The 20,736-nt window shown below is 43.5% G+C and overlaps 1 protein-coding gene across 2 annotated transcripts in view; it reads left to right on the forward strand.

Annotated features, from left to right (window-relative positions):
* The first annotated feature begins 7,225 nt into the window (after positions 1 to 7,225).
* Positions 7,226 to 20,736, forward strand: part of RRAS2 (RAS related 2) — a 46,264-nt gene continuing 32,753 nt past the window's right edge. The window contains exon 1 of one of the 2 annotated variants that reach the window (XM_068194128.1): positions 7,226 to 7,509. In XM_068194128.1, coding sequence (XP_068050229.1) covers positions 7,405 to 7,509 — 105 coding nt within the window. In that variant the 5' untranslated portion in view covers positions 7,226 to 7,404. Of the gene's footprint in view, positions 7,510 to 14,876; positions 14,904 to 20,736 lie in introns of those variants that run through there. The other variant, XM_068194127.1, reaches the window with a different exon arrangement.

A 20,736-nucleotide genomic window follows, 5' to 3' on the forward strand; every position in this document is an offset into this window, starting at 1 on the left:
ATTTGTTTTAATACTTTTTCTTCCAGAAAATGAGATTAGAGTAAACACTTTTCTACTCTTGCTTTTCTGTCTTTTTAACACTCTCCTCAACTTCTTGCCCAATTTCTATAAAGTTCTAAGGGTAACACCAATGTCTCTGAGACTACTAACCATGTACCTTACAACAAATGTTGTCAGACTGAGATGATTTATTCCAACCAACCTAATTTCTCACCCTTTCTTTCTCTAATCAAACTCAACTATCTCATAAGTGGATCTAGAACAGTACTGGTGTGGGAGCTTTGGTGAGAAGTGGAAATGTGGCTTTCTTGAGTGCACTATCTTGCCAACTCCAAAAAAGCAATAGAAGCCAACTAAGAGGTGCCCACAAACCTTCAGGTTTTTGCAAGGTGAGCAGCAGAGAAATCTTGGGAGGCGTGATAAAAGTTGATTCTACATTTTGGGGTAGCAGGGTCATGAATGATGGAAAGGTGTATGAAAACGTGGCTGTTCCCAAGGCTGAGATTCAGAGACAGGTTTGGATAGCTCTGTGTTTCCTACAAAAGAACTACCTTTTTATTATGCTGCCTCTTGTAGCTCTGCAGAATCATCATAAATGTAAGAAAGCAAAAAGGCTCATGAGCATAAGGGGATAAGAAGTTTTCTATATCCTGTATGAGGGGAACAGAAACTAGCAGTGTTTAGCAGTTTTGATGATGAAGGAAAAAACCCAGTTTCTGACTCTAGTGGGGTTCTGATCATCCTGTGGTGGTACATGGAGTACATTAATGTGTACACATGATACATGTGTACATTAATCAAGGTCACTCATTTTCTGGCCAAGGAAGTCTAGCTGTGGTTTGTGGAATTGCCTTTCACAGCACTGCTGGTTCATCCCCTTCCAAAGCCCCCCACACTGTGCAGTGAGCTCGGCTGCTGAGCTTCATCAGGCTGGAGGGGCCCTCCTGCAGTGTGACAGGAGAGGGGCAGCTCTGTGGGGTGTGCTGATGTGACTGGCAGGCTGGGAATCCTCCAAACCTCTCTCATTGCAGGTGGCACGTGCTGCTATTAGGGACACACACCGAGACCAGCACGGGGACAGAGTTGCAGGTGTTACCTCAGCTCTCAGCACTGGACTCTGAACTCGCCACCCATGGGTTCACTGCAGCAAGTCAGGAGCTGCAGGGCTCTGCACTCTCACTGGGGGCAAGTTGTGGTGCTGCATGGCAGCTGCCCTTCCTGAGAGACAGCCCTCAACCTGTCCCTGCATTGTGGAATGGTGGATGCAGTTATCCACCAAGGAATGGCCACCGTAACGCTATTCCCCCGGGATCTCTCTGACCCAGAGACAACTCTCAGAAGATGCCAGGAAGACCCTGCAAGGGGTACAAACAGCAACCAAGGGCATGTGTGGAGCTCAGCAGCCTCTGGGGAATGCTTCCCTCAGGTCCCATAGTGTGAGGAAGATGGGTCAGCCATGACCACACTGGATGGAAAGGGGTTTGTGGTGTAAGGGATTGAAGGCACCACCTCCATGGCGCAACATGGACATGGCCACTCTGCTCCAGAGGGAATGCCATCTGCTCTGAGCTTACTTCTGTGTCACAACTAGTGTTTGTACCCCTACTTACTTGCCTTCATCTTGAAAGAGACCAGGAAAGGTACACACACCTTTCCAACAGAGTAAGAGTCTTCTTTCAAGTAGTAATTTGGAAGTGATTTGTGGAGAAATTTCCTATTGGGATCACTTTCTCATTTTTAAGGTCTACGGACAAGGTCAAAAAGGTACTAATTTAGGTTTCCTTCCTGCCTCTTTTTTATTCTAGTAACATAATTACATGAAGAGATAAATCAAAACATGTGTAAAAATAGATAAATACATATTATCGAAATATACCATATATCAAATCAGTCAAGATTGGATTGCTTGGTTTGGTAGAGGATTGACTGAATGCCCAGGTGTGCAGAACCTGAGCTGCTCACTAAAGAGATGATGCTCGTGCATTCTCTAAAAAAACCCCCATGTATTATTTTCCCTCATGTTAATTGCTCAAGGCAGTTATGTAAATGTTAGGGAACACATATAGCATCACAAACTTTAAACAGTCTTGTCGAAAAATACTATTCATACAGAGTTTATTTTACTCTTTTCTCATGGGATATTATTTCTCTGTAATTATTACTGGGTATAAACACGTGTATTCCTAATGTAATCGTAATAATTAATAAAAATTGACAAACCCATCTTAAACATTACAGAAAAAAAACCCAAAAAAAAACAAATTAAAAAAAAAATAGGACTTTTGTTTGTAGATCAGTTTCAAGCCTCAAAGAAAATGACATATTTGAAGTGCTTACTACAGACTACTTTACTGGAATAGATAGATGTAAAAATAGATGAAGATTTATAAAAAGCTGTAGTTACTTGGCTGAAAATAGTTTTACTTTTTACTCAGCTAGAAACTAATAAGTGTGTCTGAGGAGAAACAGCTTATTTTTCTCCCAGTTTCTGGGCACTCATTGCTCATTAAATAACTCATGTTTTTTGTATAGACAAGAACAATTAGCAGCTCTTTTCTTCTGAATTAGGTCTTACTTTCCTATTCCAAGGGAAAAAAAATCTATCTTTTTTCCCCAAGCTTTTTGTTTTATGGCTCTGAGAAAGCCAGTTTCCTCAAATATTCTTATGGTCAGCAGTGGAGTCCTTGATGGGAATTGCAGCACATGTATGTCCTTTAGGTGAAACTATCCACAGAAGAGGTGATGTTTATGGCCTGTTTGAGCAAGGTCAATAAACAAGTGATAGGTACATATAGAATCCTAAATCAATGGTATAACTCAGAGTTAAATTACCTGCCACTCTGACTCATGTCCCAAAGATTTTTGTAACTTTTTTCTGTACTAAGCCTGAGAAGAAGTTTTCTTCTAAGTAAGCTTTTAGGTTCTCACGGAGTGCTTTTTAGCTTTCAATATGTCACTTACTGCATACACATCTTCTAACCTTCCAAACCCACTTCTTTGCAAGGCTGCCAATGTAAAATAAAGTTCTGGATGTTTCCATCAAGCACTTCCTGAAGTCTTTTTTTTTTTTTTTTTTTTTCTGACATTATGTAAAACACTATGGTGATCTTTCTTTTAAGCCTGCCATCTGGATGTCATTCTGATTTTGTCTCTTTTTAAATATGCATATTCAGGCTAGACCTGAAATGACGCAGCTTCTTTCTATGCAACACTTCTAAAAGATGTACTTTCTTTCCCAGCTGCTTCATCAAAACTTTAGTTATGGCTCCATCATCTCAACTCTCAGTATTTCGAGTTCTTCCTCCCTGTTATGAAATCCCACATTTGCTACCTCCCCAGGGATATGAAAACTGGTGCTGCGAAATTTATTTTCCTGGCTGCATGGAGCACTCCAAACCCTTTTTGCGTCATCTTGCCCTGCTGCCTCCTATCAGTCCCAAGTTTCTTGTCTTCACCTGCTGGGTAAAGTGCGTCACCAGTCAAGTCTTTCCCAGGTTAGTGGATCTTGAAGTGAATCCTGGAGTGTGTAGTTCCCTCATCTCCATGTCTTTATTCACAGGTATACCCCTTGTCTTCTGAAACTAGGGCTCACAGCAAGTGCTGTTCCTGAGGGAAGACAAAGTGTAGAGACTGGCACTTCCAGGGCTGGACCTGCCCTTGGCTGCCCTGCTTTTAGACTGTCTCTATACTTGATATTCTCTCTCTCTACTTGTGTTTATACAGCAAAGAGCAAACAATTCTTATTGACATCTTTGGGTGCAGTTACAAAACTACAAAGCCCACCACTGTTCATTAATTGCAATCCATCTCCTGTTTTTCTGTGATCACTGCTTTTTGCTTTGAAAGAATATAACTCTATTTTAAAAACTAGATTTCAAAATTCACAAATGCAAAGAATTTAACAGTATTTTTTTGCAATAGACTCTTTTGATCATAATAGATTATTGTATTATTTTAACCCATTGTCATATCTACCAGTGTTATTTAAAGAACAACAAGATTTTCTTGCAGAATTCACAAGATTGGATAGCTATATCAGTGACAATACTGATATTGTTTTCAGAATACTAAATTTGTTTTATGTATAATGAAACTGAAACCTAAAAAATAAGGGATAATAAAAATGTTTGGCTTTCTATGTAACTTTGAACCAAGAACTCAGATATCCTATTCCAATAGTTTGCATAGAGATTTGCGTGTCCTTAAAACTCACTAAAAATCTGCTTTTCATGTCACTGCCATTCCTGGCAGTGGAGTTTAGTGGTTACTGTAATAATGGCCAACTGCGAGATTGTAGCTGTATTTTGATTAAAAACCACCCAATACTTGATAAATTAGCTGCAACTTCACTTCCTCACAATCTGTACTTTTGATTTTTCTTAGGCTGGAGAATGTAATTAAAAAGTAGGAGATTTGTCCTGCTGGATTAATACTCGCATGGGTCCCCGATCCTGGCAGTGGCCAGTAATTGATTTGTAGGTGAGAGAACACCAGAACCAGGACACGTGGGAAGAAAGTGGTTTCTTTGTTCAGCAAACATGCCTCCAGGCTGCCAGTACTTTAGGGGCTTCCCAAGTCAAAACTGTGCCCCTGGTCACTGTGCTTAGTAGCTGTTTTATGCTGCTTTCTGCTCTGTGACTTTTTCTAACCTTTTGTCTAAATGAAACATGCAGTTTCATTTTCCACAGTCCCTTGTGGCAGAGATGTCCACAGTGCCATTGATTGTGTCTGTGGAAAACAGTATCCTTTTTTTATCCCTTTTTGTTTGTTTAAACTTGTTTCTTCCTACTATCACTGGGTGTCCCTCAGTTCTCCTATTCTGAGGCTTTTTCTGTTCAACTTCCCTATGCTGCTTAGGAATTTACAGACCTCTGCTTTATCTCCCACTCACTTATCTTTTTTTCTGAACTGGAAAATATTAGGCTACGTATTCTTTCCTGTGTGAGTTGTTCCTTATTTTTGATTGGCATGGGCAATAAGGAAACCTATGTGAAAAAGCAGCTTATCACTACAGGAGAATACCGAGGCAACTGAGCCTGAGCTCTGGCATTCCTCTTCCGAAATACCGTTGTGAGTCCTGGGGACAAAGTATCTCCTTCTCATACACTTATCACAATTAACTCACAAAGTAGCAGTTTGTTTCCTGTGTGTCAGACACTCTTCTCCCTTGAGACAGAATAGGAGTTGAAGGATGTTGTTCTTGGTTTCAAAGTTTTGGGGTTTTAAGCGAAGAAATTCAGTTAAAGAATTGCAAAGCTCAGCATGACAAAGTGGGTAATAGTGGAATTCAGATTAGGCTACATTGTAGAAGAATTTTTGAGAGAAAGAGGTCACGATCTGGATGTTCATGATTTATATGGTTGGAGTGAAGGTTGAGCTACCCCAGCCTAGGCCTCAGATGTGGGCCTCGGTGAGGCCTTGGAGCCTGTGGCGCAGTTAAGAATAAGTTTGTGGCGCCGTCAGAAATTATGTTAAGGTATAACACAATGTACTGAGCTATCTAGGTGTAAATTAGTATAGGTCTGCAGTGTGAAACTTTAGCCACCTTAAGACAGGAACAAACAATGTTTGCTTGCCACTGAGAGTGTGCTCACGATTGTAAACTATCTGGAAGTGTATAAAAACTACTGTCTGTAAACAATAAAGGGAGAACGTATGATTAGCCATATTGGTTCAGATCTGCATATGTTCCTGTCCAGATCACCTTTTTTTTTATTAGTCCCTGCTTTACTACATCATGGATTTGCCCCCATGTGTATATATGATATCATGTTAGCTCATAATTAGCTCCACAAGCTGTAATTTCTCAGTGGATCTCTGTTAGTTACTGCACTGGGCACTCAGTCCTGTCCTGGGTCTGTGGGGGGAAGGAGTATCCTGCCTGTGGGACCTTCCCCTCCTTTGGTGCAGAGCTGAAATGTGTGTTGAATGTTGAAAGTTGGGGTTTCTTGGGTGAATAAGCAGGAGGATGCTGTCCCTGTCTCCCCACACAGCTCCAGTGTTGAACAGGTCAGGTGCCTTCAGTGAGGATTCCATGTGTGGCCACTACTTCAGGAGTTTTGTTCGTAGGGAGGAGGAGCCTGTCTGCTTTGCTGATGTGATTGTGCCGTTCAGGAACATGATAACAGCTCTGTCATTCTGTGTTGGCAAAAGGATGCACGTGTATACAGGTGTGTAAGATTAGACATACGTGGGGTCGTTGCTTTATATCTTCACAAAAAGGGGAGAGGAAGCAAAGAAGGAATTACCTGAAAATTCCCTGAAAAGCCAAACTTCTGCTTTGTTGTACTATGACCATCTGCCGAGTGTTGGTTGTGCAGAAACACCGTGGACAGTAAGATATTGCCCAAGGGGTAAGGACACCACTGGAAGGTCACAGCAGCCTGTCCCCAGCAGAGGCGGTGGAGATGCAAAGGGTGAATTTATCACACACTGAAACCAGAGTGCTCTGACCAAGTACAGAGGGGGATGAATATGGGGCTGTGACATCTAGCGGTGGGTGACACTCAGAGGAGAGGGTGGACTTGATCTGAATTGCTTAAATGAGTGAGAAAGCTATTCATGTGCACGCTCACAAGAAAACCTGATGAAGAGTGGCGAAGGGCTTTAGTCACTATGACTTTTTCCCATTTTTCCCTCTTGGTAGGACGCGACATTAGCGACGCTTCGGCTTTAAACCTCTCCGCGCCTTGCTTCTGCATCTGTACGAAGGGCCACCAACACCTCCCTCCCCATCCCGTGGGCATCCAGAGCCTCATTAATGTTGATGAGGCACTTAGACGGGCGCCCCACCAAAGCCCGTGAGGACATCGCTAATTACCTCCGCGGCGCGCTGTCTGCCGGGGTGGCCGAGGGGACACCGGGGGCCGCCGCCACCCGCACGACACAAACACAGCGGCGTGCCGGTGCCGCAGGGCGGGCAGCCCTCATGCATATGCAAGATTCATTAGCATGGCGATGAGCAGGCCCCGCCCCGACGGCCGTTTGTACGGCGGCTCCTCGCTGGCCCCGCCCCCCCGCGCATATCCCACCGTCATTTGCATGCAGATAAGATATGCCCCGCCCTCTTATTAGCATGGCGGTGCGCGGGCCCCGCCCCCGGCAGCCATTAGTGCCGCGGCGCCCTGGCTGCGGGGGCGGGTGGTGCTGTGCCTTCCGCTGTGCTCCGCGCCACCGCACCACCGCACCACACCACCGCACCACCGCACCACCGCACCACCGCACGGCGGGGCGGGCTGGGCTGGGCTCTGCTGCCGCCGCTGTCGCCGGCGGCGCTCGGTGCGGCGGGGCCTGCGGCTGCTCAGCCCCGGCGGCACGACGAGGAGCAGGAGGAGAGCGCCAGCGAGAGAGGCAGGCGTGGGACCCCGCGGCGGCGCTGCCGCGATCGCTCCGCTCAGCTCCCCCATGGCCGCGGGCTGCAGGGACGGCCCGGGGCAGGAGAAGTACCGGCTGGTGGTGGTGGGCGGCGGCGGCGTGGGCAAGTCGGCGCTCACCATTCAGTTCATCCAGGTGAGGGGCCGCGGCGCCCGGGGGGAAGCACTCCGCCCGCCGGGGCCTGGGCGCTGCCCGGCGCGGGGGGGCCGGGGCTGGAGCCGGCGCGGCGGGCGGCAGCTCTCGGCGGCGCCGTGGGATGCTGCCGGCGGGGCAGCGGGAAGCCCGGGGCGGGGAGGCGGCGGCATGACCTTGAGGGGCTCGAGGCGGCGGCGGTCGGGCTGGTGCGAGCCCCCGGGAAGAGGCGGCCGCTGGGCGCCGCCGGCGGGTGGGGTTCGTTGGCCGGGCGCGCTGGGCTCCGGGCGCCGCGGCGCTCGGGACCGGCGGCTTCGGTGTGGCGGGAGGGGTCCGGCCCCGCGCTCCGCCCGGGAAGCGGCAGCCGCGGCCGGGGAGCGGTGACACTCGGCGTCCGGCTCCGAAATAGTTGCCTCGGGCTGAGCATCTTGTGTTGGCCCGGCAAGGGGCCAGGAAGCTCCCGCGGCTCTCCCCGAGAGGAGGGGTGATTGCGAGCTGGGGCCAGCCAGCGCCCACCGCCCCTCGGAGCGCCTGCTGTTCATCCTGCAACTTGTAGACAATTGAACTTTTTCGTCCATTCGTTTTCAGTACACGCCAGAATAGGCGATACTAAGAGTGAGTGTCAGTGTTACGAGGACGATCCCTTTTTAGTGTTTCGCCACGAATTCAGCCGTGCCTCCTTTACTTATTTTGATCCTCTGCCCTGTTGCTCTTAGCTTTTCTACCTCTGTTTATGGTGGTAGGGGGAGACAACTACTTGCGTTCTGCTTGCTGCTGTTGCTGACGACTGAGCAGCAAATCTGGAGAGCATGGCTTCTTGTTTGTATTTTTTTTTTATTCCACTGTGGAGAGCCAGTAATGCTCTACCTACCCCTAAGATGGGCTGCTTGGCAGCAGGGCAGACTAGTCTTTTAATGCTTGGGGCAATGATGTCCTCAACTAATATCTTGTTACAACAAAATAGGTGTTGGGTGATCTAATAGCAAATAGACTATTCCTTTATTTCAGTCGTTTTTTTAATTCACATGTGCATCCATGTGTTCATTAGCTCAACTACTCTGTTAAAAATTTAAGCTCTGCAGCATAGACTAAGTAACTTCCTAGAAAATATTACTTTGAATTTTTGTGTAAGTACTGGATACCGGAATGCCTGTAAGATCCAGTATTGTAGGGAACATTAAAAGAAAATTTTCCCTTTGGGAGAATTAGTTCTTTGGATCTAGTTTAGTTTGTCTGGTGTCTTTTGAGGTGTATTGTACAGGTGTCTTTTGTCAGGTGTGTAGATGGCTGCTCAGTTTTGGTAGAGTACTGGCTGGTTGATCTGTTTGAAGGTGATGGGGCTGGAATAACTGCAGTCCTCTCAGTGTGTGGCTTGAATTCCTCATTGCTTGCATATGGAGATAATTAAACCCTGAGTTTTCTGCAGCTGGTTGAGGGTGCCATTCACTCAGGCACTACACTGCTGCTGTAGGTGGTGTTGCCTGTGTCTCGCTGTGGCAGTCATGTGTGCAGCTGGGTATGGCTTCAGTTCTGTGATGCTGCTGTCTCGGGAAATGTTGCTGAAGGGATTTCTGGATTGAGGCAGCATTCAGGGCTTTGGGATAACTTTACCTTTGCAGCAAAAAAGCTGTAATTTCTACTAAAGTTTGTAAGGAGGGAAAAAACGGAAGCTCACACTTGATGCCTTTGTATAGCCATCTTTTCTAAGAGCAGTAAGGTTCTGCTGAGTACTGGATAGCTTCAGTATTTGAGTACTTGTAGAAATTAAGTATTTAACTTAATAGTTTGAGCTTACATTAAAAATAAATATAAATTTTAGGCCAAGTGCTGTGACTGACACTTGTCTTTCAGCAAATATCTGCAAAAGAGGATCCCGTGACTGTCTTGCCACATATAAGGATCTTCTCAAGTTAACAGCAGAAAAATAAATCGTTCACTTTGAAAGAGTGTTGAGGCAACAGCACCATGGTGTTAAGCTGACACATTGAGGGTGAATTCTTCAAAACAACTTACTGTCAGTTTGCATAAAGTTATTTCCATCTTCTTGCCCTCTTGGCAGCTTTATCCTGAGATAAAATCATGCCACTGCAAAGTGAAGTTTAGCAGAAAATTCAGCTTAAAAAACCCCAAACAACCTGAAACAAAACTGAAGAAAAATAGCTGGGAAATACAGACCTGGGCAGTACTTCACATGCCTTAGAGAAGAGTTTTGTGTTGTTTCTGTGCTTGCTGTGTGGTTTCAGACAGTAAGGGATGAGGCTTGGTGTACTATTTATATCCCACAGCGTCTTCCTGCACTCTTAAAGCTGTGATGTTATCAAGTGTGTGCTTTGCCATGCAGGCACCTGGGTAGTTTCTGTATGGCAAGCGTATTGCCAAATATGTTGTTTGTCTTTTAAGGCTGCACAGAAACTGCTCCAAGTTGTTTTAAAATTGATTACAAGCAAGTCACATGCTTCATTTTTGGAATTTCTTAAGATTAAGTGACAAACATGTAGTGGCCTTCACTAAAACATGGATCAGTACTAGCTTTTGCTACATGACAGATCCTGATGTCAGTGGAGGATTTAAATTTTTTTGCTTCTTTAGTGCTTGTGTTTAAAATAAGGCTCTCACCAACTGAAGCTTAAAAAGGAAAACTTTTTTCTTCTTACTGATACTAGCAAATATTTCTACACTTGGTATTGCTTTCCTTTTTAATTTTCAGTAAATCAGTACTCAAGTACAGCTTTTATTTAGGTGCTGATTGTTTTCCAGTAAATCAGACTTTTGTGGTGATAGGATATCATGAGGAAGCATATGCCACAATTTATGTTGTATCTTTGAAAGACAACAGGGGATCCATACTTGAAAATGGGAAAACTCTTCCTTTATTTCAGATAAAACAAAGGGAAACATGAGAAAGTGAGGATGTAAGAAGAACCAGTTCTTCTTTCTTTTGCCCGCTTTCTGGCGTGTCTGCACAGCTCATCCTTCCCTGCCTTGTTTGGATGATGGTGGGAAAGCAGAGAGCATCCATCCCTACAGGAGTGGCAGTGGCTGAGGTTATGGCAGTGCAGAGTGCTCCTGTGCTTGCTGTCCTGTGTGTATCAGCTCCTGATGATTGTTGTGCCTCAGTCTGGCCTGAAACAACAACATGTTTGTAAGGAGGCCAAGTGAGCAAACCCATCTCCTACAATGGAAGCTCTCTGATGTCCTGAGTTTGGCCTCACTGTGCTAATTAGTGCAGTGCAGGAGTAAGTGAGGTGTAACTGGTCGCTTGTATAACTGCCTGGGCTCACCTCTCAGACATTCATCTGACACCTTGGAGTAGCTTTAGAGTTAATTAGAAGATCAGAGCTTTCAGTGGTTAGATGAGTAGCATGTTCCTTGAAATTCTTCCTCTAGGGAGGTAACACACAGCTCGATATTGCTGTTGGTGGGCCAGGATTTCATCCTGGAAATATCAGATCATTTCCTTTAAATCAGGATATGATAGATGAATTTACTGCTGTTGAGCCCATGCTCTTGTAAGACAGGAAGTGAAGATATTTTAATTGTGGAGGAGAGTTAATGGGATATTGCAGCTATAAACTCTAGGAAAGCAGCAGTGAATGATAGTTCAGCATTACACTACAGCATTTTGTAAAAGGCTAAGTGGTAGAACTAAGCATTCCTTCTGTTATTGAAAACATACAGAAATAATCCATCATGCTCACATCCCAAGAGGCAGAAAACTTTTAAAATGCATTGCAGCCAGTTAACTGGCCTCTTAGCAGGCTGAGGTATTTGGGAGTATGAGCTGTGCAGGGCACACAGCTGTTGCCACAATAGCTTTTCTCCAGCTGTCATGCAGCGGTCTGTCACAAAATACCCCACATTCCCTTGTAACTCAGCCCTTTGTAATATTCAGGTTTCCTTGCTCAAAGGGAATACAGCCTAGCAACTACCTAATCACCCTCTGATTTTTTTTATCCTGCAGTTGCCATTTACTTAATGCTTTTTTTTTTTTTTTTTTTTGCAAAACTGAGCAATATATAGCTAATTTTAACAGTATGCAGCAATAAAGCCACTAATTTTTTATTCTCTCAAGTCTGCTGTGCAAAATACTGCCTATTTTTGATCAGAAATGATAAATTTCTTTGTCCTGGTGTTTTTTCCTCTATGTAAAGCTATGGCTTTTGTTTTGTGACAATGACATGTATAGTTTTGCATACTGAGTAGGCTTTGGTGACTTGTATGAATGTATTAGTTAATAAATGTCACTAGATCCTTGAGATGATATTGAATAGATGTAATTCAATGTGGCTGAGTTGAGCTTAGTTTGTCAGTCAGCTTAATGTTACCTGTGGTAATGCATGAACATGTTTGAAACTACTAAAACACTTAACACAACACGAAATCTGTGTAAGGCTTCAGTGTTTGGAGCTCTTTTTATTTGTTTACTGATTTCATGCTGTATTTACAAGCTCAAATCATATTGCCAAGTTTGTAAAAGAAAATACTTTTCCTACTGCCCTTAAAGTGCCTGTAACAAATTCTGATTGGAGCTGAACTTACTGTTCCACTCACTAGTGAGTAAAATGAGTTGGATGTAGATTTTTGACTCTTTAATTTTAATATGAGACACTTTGTCTGAAAGCAGGCATATGACTTGCAGACAGATGGGTGAGCAGTTGTTCAGGCTTTTTTTCCCCTTTTTCCTTTCCTTTTCCAAACTGCTACTTTCACAGGACTGTTCTCATTAACTAGAAATAAATCCAAAGGTGGGTTATCTCAAAGTGTCTTTTATCTCTGAAATAGCTGTTGGGCAACAAAACAGCTTGTTCTGAATTTTATGCTCTATATGTGAATTCCAAGCTCCAAAATAGAGTAGTAGATTGAAAAGCAACAACTGAACGTGCAGCTGGTGTTGGAACCAGCATGCTGGGTGTTTGACAGACCCTGATGTCTTGGTGCCCCACTTCCCTGTGCTGCACTTGGGATGTGCAAATCCCTCCACAGTTTCTGGGTTTTCTGACTAACCCTTGGTGACCGTCAAAAAATACTCTTGGAGTAAGAGTGCAAGCAAATTAAAGGAATAAAATGCCACGGATTCCAGGCTGCAGATTCACTCAGGGCTATGCTGGGACTGGTATGCTCACACCGAGATAAAGCCTGGGGCCTCCTTACAGTAACTCTAGGTGACAAAATACAGTTTAGGAGCAACTGATTGTTGACATCTGTTGAGGTTAAAGGTGGGAAATAAAAATCCTAATCAAAACAAAGGACTTGTGGTGCAGTCACCTGGAACAATAAGGGCTGCTTGTCACCCTTCTTGTGAAACTTGAACTGCTCGGCTCCTTGCTTCCTGCAGCACTGCTACCAAGCAGAGTCTGGGCTCTATCTGGTTACAGATCTACAGCTTGGGAATGTAGTAGGTGACTTCAGGCTTGCCTTGCAGGCCAGCAGGAAACCTCAGGCTGCGTGAGTGTTCCAGCGTAGCCAACAGTGGCATAATGAATCCTGTCATCCAGCACTCATGCCTTGTACTAATGCACACACAGGGTAGAGCTGAGCTGGGTTCAAAAGCTGCCATAAATTTGGAGCAGTGCTTAAGTTTTGAGATACTCACCGTTCTGGTTTTGAGTGATTTACAAATTTTTTTCCAAAGTGAAATTCCTTTGGGGTAACTTAACCGCGGTGGCAGTCTGAGAGCACCTTTCTGTGCGCTAGCTCCTAGCAGTGGTTGCTTGTCTAGCGAGTAAATATTGACATACCTTTTGGTTATCAGGTCGTCTTCTACTGCCACTTGCACAAGGAGTCCTGGCACAGTTTCCCAGATCTCTGCCTGGCATGCCCTTTGCACTCCTAGGGATGAATAAGCAGCTGCTGGCCTCTAGCCCTGTGCCTCCTTCCTGTACTAGAGGGAGAGGCTCCTGCCTCTGGTTTTGGCTGGAGCTCTGAATTCCAGTGCTCAGTAGCAGTGGTGGAGGGTGGCTTTTATAAGTAGGGCCCTTATATTCTAAGAGTTTGGAAGGGTCTAAATGGCTCATGTTTGTATACCTTGTGCAACCTGTTTGCACTTAACAAAAGCATTCCCAGCACTGTAAATGTTGTGACTGAACTCCTTGAAGTATCCAAAGATAAATAGCAGCTTCATGAAGTGGAATGTAGCAGGCTTCTGGCTGGCTGATAGGATGCTGGGTTTGCTGCAGACCTTCCCAGATTAGTCGGTCTGCAGGTCTAGACTGGTGTGACACAAGCGGAGAACTTCTCCCTTTGTTCCAACAATTCAGGTGGCTTAACTGCACCGGTTTGGTAGTCTTATTCTTCAATTATGGTCAAAAGGCAGTGTTAAAGGACAATGGAACCAGAGAAATGCACCACTTCTTGTTCTAGTTCAAGAAGTACGTAAAACCAACATTAAAACAGAAATCATGCCTGTAACTGGTTGCTCTCTTTAGGACATGTCCAAAGATTTCTGGATGCAACAACCAAGACAAACTGTGAGGAGTAGGAGGCAACCAGATTGAAAAGTTTAATTGCAAATAATGCACTTAGGCGATGTTGGCCTCCAAGTACAAAGCTGTACTAAGTTGCTAGAGTTCTGTTTTGAAATTCTGAGAGATAACAGTGGTAGCCTGCCATTACAATTTTCTGGTTAGATCCCAAGTGAATTATTTCTGTCTGGGCAGTGGGTGAGACCCTTTCTGTTCGTCTTGAATGGTATCCTTTATGAAGACATGCTCTGTGACTGTGAAAAACTTTTTTCGTGTCTCTTTTTTATCTTTTCTTTCCTATTTTGTATGCTCTGTGTTATGGTTGAAGTGTGGTTGCAGCTCAGGTTTGGGATAGCCTGTAGGGCACTTAATGGGAACACGTAGCACAAAAGAAAATATTTTTCTTCTCTTTGTAACTTAGTTACTTAAAGTAGATAGCAGACAAGGAATGTTTGCTTAATATGTTTGTTTTGCCTTTTCTTACTTTTTTTTCCACCATGCACATACTTAAGCTGGTCACATCCCAGCACGTGAAGTTCATGATACACATTGGTGCTTCTGGGTGGAACTTTGGTGAGGTTGAAATTACTGTTTTATAGATTACTTGCTTTTACTAGGTTGTTATTAAGAGGGTTGGCTGGTCTGCTGTGCCTGGATTGTTCTTGGTTAAGCTAAAGAAGGTCGTGTATTCACATTTGAAGTGCTTGATCTTGAGGCTAATCAAGCATTGTGTGCAAGGGCTGCTGTTGCAACGAGGTCAGGGATTCTGATCTGCTGCTGGAATGGGAAAGGCTGGAGAACTTTGACTTATGCAGAGCCTCAAACCTGGCTGAGTGAGGGCTGCTGAGGAGGACTGTGTGTACTTCTCTAGTTGTGTGGGGGAATGACATAAACTCTGCTTACTGAGGGAGATCCTGTTGGATGATGGAGTTCATGGTGAATCTTTGTAACACACAAATGTGCTCGTGCTAAATCTCACAAAGGACTAAAGAGGAGAAGGTGCCTCTGGAAGAGGCTCATGTGGAGTTCCCCAGAACTGCAGTTGGCAAGTGAGGGCTGTATATATGACCACAAGTGCTGTGCTGGTGCAGATAGGGAACTGGAGGGCCTTGAGAACGAGGGCAAGTTGATTATTTGCTTTTTAGAAGGGACTGACGTGGGGAGGCACAAGGCTGGGGAAATATTTTTGTTCTTCAAGCCTGAAGAAACAGGGCTTTGCTGTAACTGAAGGTTTAATTTGATAAGCTACTACTACAAGTAAGGAAGAATGTTCAAAAGGTCCCCTTGTTGCCACAGCAGTTTGCCATTATAGCTATTTACTCCCTCCAGTGCACTGAAACTCCGCAAGCCATCAGAGTTAAAAATAACCAGGGAATGTTTTTACCCGGGATCACTTACCCTGTCTGGTTCACTATGCAGCTCTGCAAACAACTTCATCTGGCAGTCGAGCTCATTTAACCAGGCCTGCACCAGCTTCTCAGTTGTGAGCAGAAAGTGTAATTTTCAGTGAATCCAGATAGGAATGAGTTCAGGCAATAGAATGTATGCAGAAGGGTGCTATTAAAGGTAGCATAAAGTGCTGGCTGCTGGGACCAGCATGCTTTAATAATTAACTAGATGTTAGCTCTGACATGTAAAAATGGTGCAGTTGAAGAAAAAAAATTAGTGTAACACTCACAAGCAAAGTGCTCCACAAAGACCTTTATTTGGGGGGCCTATGAGAAGTGTCATTTATCAGCAGCTTAGCTGTGGGTACACACATTAATAACTATCAAATGTATCACTTTCCTCAAGTCTTCTAAGCCAGAAAATAAACTTGAGCTTCCACACAACTTACCAGCAAATTATTCTTCCAATCCTGTTCAGGGTATTCTGTAACTGTAGTGATATAATATATTGAGTCACCAGTTATATTTGCTAGGAAAAAACATCTGAAAATCACTCTCGTTACCATTTCGAGTTTTCCTGACAAAACTAACAATTTAGCTCATAATGCAGAGCATTTTCAGTATTCCTTATTTAAGCAGACATAAATCTATAAACCTGCAAGCAAATCTGTGTGTTTTGCTTCATATGTGGTAAGTAGACCATGAAATGGTAGGATGCCAGTGATAAATCTGTGTGAAAAATCTGGTATCTTTGGGTAGAAAAATGATCTACTAAATTTCTTGTTATTAGACTTGTTCTATGCAGGGAAAGTAAGTGGGATTACAGTAATATGCACTGCTTGAGGTAGGGAGTTATTTAACTGTGTGCTCATAATATTTCTGTGTTTCTCCCTCCTTTTAAGAAGGTGCTTTATGATCATGTTAAAAGGTACCCGTCTATAATATTCTTGTATATGTGCTGCCAGCTCTACTAAAGCAGCATGAAGTGTTTTCCTCTACTAGCTCACACTAACAAGCTTTCATTAGCAAAACCCAATAAAGTAATGGTGATGTATTTAAATGGATTCTGGCTTTGCATGACCCAGTATTACTGAGAATGCAATAATGAGTATATTTGAACTTTGCCTTGCAATTTCAGTTGCTGCTTAGGATATTTTTTTTTCCTAGTAGCTTGGGTTTGAAGTTCTCCAGAAACACAGCATCTTTGCCTTTGCATCCTATTCTCCTGCCTCCTCTCAGACCCCAAACTATGTTACCCGAATCTTGACCATGTCCTGAGAGATTTCCAAGATGCACCCATATGTGCTGTATCACTTTGATTTCCCATACTTTGATTTTCCTTAAACTGATGTTCCCCCTCCTTCTGAAGCAGGTTTGCATCCTGATGGGAATTCTCAAAATATCATGGATGGGAGGTGATATCCTTCTGTGCTCAGCAGCACTCCTGCAATGTTGCAGCAAATTATGAAGCTTTTTTTTAATGGGTGTATGTCATGATAAACATTTTCCAGACCCTCCAATTTGAAATTGAGCCTGTGAGGCCAAGATCCTTCTTAGAACATCAGCAAAGTTAACCAACTGTGCCTTGTTTTACCATCTGAGAGTATTTAAAGGAGAACTCTTAAACCGTGTAGATAATCTTATTTCTGTCTCTGTAGGGGCCTTAAGAGGGACGTTTGTGGTGGGTTTTTTTTTCTGTTGTTTTTAGAAGTATATTGTTCTGTCTGTGGCATCCAGTGGACCAACCACTTCGAATGTCCTGCCTTGCTGCTTTTATTGCTGGCTCTTAGCAGGTTGTCACCAAGCCACAGTGCTGTTGTCTACTCAGCTTTGGTTTGGAGTCTTGTGCTTCCAGCTCTTTTGAGTTGGTTTAACTACTTCTCTAACTGTTGGGACAATATTATTTTATGTTGTACAAGCGATGCTACCAACTGAAGGAGTGCTAAACCTTAAAGCTCTTGTCTGGTTTGATTGCTGTATGTTTAAGCTGCATGCCGTACCTGGAATACGGGAGGTTTAATCCTCTGGAGGCACTCCAGAATCATGAAGAAATTATCAGAAGGGAATCAGTCTGTTCACTGTAACTTCTTGAGCATGATTTTAGCATTAAATTTTACATAAAAACCAGGCCTTCTGCTGTAATGTAATTTAAGATGCTCCTGCTTCTAGCAGTTACATATTTTGTAACTTGCTCTGTCCTACTGTGTCAGCCCCGGGGTGATGCTGTAGAAAAGCTCATAAATGTCCACATAGAATTGGAAGAATTCTCTGTAGCTCATGGGGACCAGCAGAGCCATGGTGAGACCGTGGCGCAGGCAGGGTGGGTGGGACGGGCAGCTGCTTCTGCAGCAGATTAACCACAGAAGATGTGTGTACAACTGGCTGCAGCCTTGTGTAATGGGGGGAAGTTGACCTATTCCAGGGTGCAGGCTGACACTTAAGGGTGGTTGTTCCTCTTGCAGAGGGCACAGGGAGAGTTTTGAAATGCCCCCTGTGTGTAATCCAGATGAGCAAGTCGTGCTCTCGGAAAAGAGGGTGTTCAGCTGAAGCTTCTGAGGTCAGACTGTGTCAGAGCAGCTAATGGATCAAGAGGTTTGATTTCCTTCAGGTTCAGCTTGTAATGTCAAGGCAGCTCTTAAGTTTTTGAGGTGTGTCTTCTGCCTGATCCAGCTGCTGTAGGAGCCTGCACATCTCTGGGACTGCCTGGCAGTGGGTTTGCTCTTATATCTGTCCTGAGAACATTACTTAGTGCAAGGAGACATTTTAAACAGAGTGCTTCACTTTCATCAAGGATGTTTAAAACCTGAAACATTTCTGAATTCCTGTATCTGTGACCTAAATCTACTAACTATAGAAAATGTTTTGTCTCATGCGGAGTTTCTGCTTTGTTTCTCTCTTGCTGGAGCAGTACACCCAAATATATTTCTGCAGACATCTCAACTTCTTTGAATTTAAAAAAGACACTTGAAAGCTCAGCTTTTGAAGTAGCTAAAGATATGTTTTCCTTTAGCTGTCTAGAAGTTTTTGCACCCATTAGAATGAATAGAGTGTCTATCAGGTAACTGGCAGATTTGACAGATTATTTTTGTCAGTTAAACTATTTTTAGTCATGTATATCCTACAAAGGTTGACAAAATTCACTAGCATTTGTAAATTTGAAATTGCCCAATGTCTCTGTTGGTGGGACTGTATGGGAAAAAAGCCTCAGATCTGAAGTAGTCGACTTCCTTGTCCCATTATCTGCTTTCTGCCCAGTAGGTTACATTCCACACATTTTTAATAGTGGCTTCCCCTCCTCCTTAGCTGCTTTGACTTGTTTTGTGGGAGGGCTTGAATATTTCAACTGACACTCCAGAGGTTTTCTCCCAAAAAAGGAAACTGATAATAAAGTTGTTCATTTAAAGGAGATTTTTAAAATAATTGAGTTTGTGTTGATCTGGGTGTCTGTTGGAATTGTGACCTGGGGTTTTAAAATCCAGTTGAATTTGGGATTTTGCTCAAGGTTTGAGTTGGTTTTATTTTTGTAGTTTAAGAGCTAAAGTTGCACCTTGAAATTCTATCTCCTGTGCATTTCTTCAGTTTATAAATACTCTGAAGAAAAAAGAACAAAAGCCCTGCATCCCTTGAGCTGATCTCCTGAAAAAGATACTGGATACCTGCCTGCATGAGGGAAGGTGGTGATCTGGAAGAATTTGTTCAGGGTGATTTCATAAGATGAATAATTTAAACTTGCTTCAGACTAGGTAATTGAGGCTGGGTTTTCTAACAGCTTACATTCAAACTTTAAAAATTCCCTGCAGCTCATGTACTTTAGGTAGCTGTTTTGTACATGAGTTAATCCCATGCCAGTTGAGTAGTGTGAGACATGTAAAAGTATCTCAGCTTTTCCCCTGTGCTAGGAGTTATGAGCTGCTGCTGTGTCTGCCTAGCACTATTCACCTGGTTATTTATCATCTCTTTGTAGCTTCTTCCTTGAATGGATTGTCTCTCTTCAGTCCAGAAAACACATGATACACACAGGGAAAGGGACTTGTGCTACTTGATAACAAACCCCATGTTCTGTTATTGCTGACTGAACATCTCCAAGTTAGAGCACTGACTTTTGTCAGCTTCCAGGCTGTGTTTTGAGGTGTGAGCTGTTGCAGAGGAATGGCTGCCTGCTCTCCCAGCACTGGGCTGCCACTGCCATTCCCAGGAAGATTTCCCCAGATTTGTTTTTATGTCTTCAGGGTCTGACGAAGCACGTAGACTGTTAGTGCCAAAATGTACTTGAAGAGGTCTTTGTTATAACTCTGCTTTCCTGGTTAAATATATATATATGTATATATGAAAAACAGCAATGCATTAGTGGGATTTGATTCTGTCCCACATGTTTGTAACACATACGGTCCCCTCCAGGCAGCTTTGAGTTTTGGTCATTATGAAAGGTTGAGTTTAACACATGCACAGGAAAGGAGTCTTCTAAGACTTATGACTTAAAATACTTTCTAATGCTGGAAGAAAGCTCAAAAGAGAAACTACTTGCCTTTAATTGGTAGCATCCAGCCTGTCTTTGTAAATAACATCAACTTTGTAGCCTGTTAAACGCTGGCAGAGTTGTGTGGTGATAATGCTGTGATCACAGATGTTCACACTCTAGTACATCCAAGTTAAACAACAAGAAGATAAGGTCTCCTGAAGGGTTTCTAGACTGCCTGTCCAGAGGCTTCACCTGTGATTACTGCAAATCTGAATAGTCCATTATTCTGAGTGTGATGAAGTTGAAAAACCTGTTTCTAATCTATAGAAATTGAGAGAAACTAATGTGCTTTCCTGTGGTTTTTGGTGCAGAAGGATGTCTGCCTGTGCATTCCACACTCTGTTTTTCTCTTCACTGAATGCCTAACCACAAGATCTCTACTTGGTAGAATATGGGAGCGGAAATAGCAGTAGGGTTTGTTTTTTTTCTTTAAAGCCAAAAAAAAAAAAACAAAAAAAACCCCCTCTGATCAAACCCAGTGCATTCTAAAGCTGCTTTCTGTAAGTAAACAAATTGAAGGTCTTTGCATACTGCTCACACATTTTTAGATGACATTTGCTGTACTGCTGCCTCTGTATACCTTTAAATGAAACATTTGCAGTTCTTTGCTCAAGAAAGCAATCAAATAATGATTCTTTCTGCTTATTTGACACGATACTTCATTATGTGTGCCTGTCAGACCGGTAGAGAAGGCTGCACATTGCAGTTTGAATTTAGATGTTGCTCTGTAGTTCAACTTTGTAATGAAAACAAATGGCTTTAGGGGTATGTTCTTGCCTCAGGACAGAATGTTTAAGCTGTCTTTCCTACTAGATGTATGGTAAAGCCATTTTTTTCACGTGCTGTTACTCTGTTAGTAGCA

This window comes from Anomalospiza imberbis, chromosome 6 (genome assembly GCF_031753505.1).
Source record: "Anomalospiza imberbis isolate Cuckoo-Finch-1a 21T00152 chromosome 6, ASM3175350v1, whole genome shotgun sequence".
In the NCBI taxonomy this organism is placed as follows: Eukaryota; Metazoa; Chordata; class Aves; order Passeriformes; family Viduidae; genus Anomalospiza; species Anomalospiza imberbis.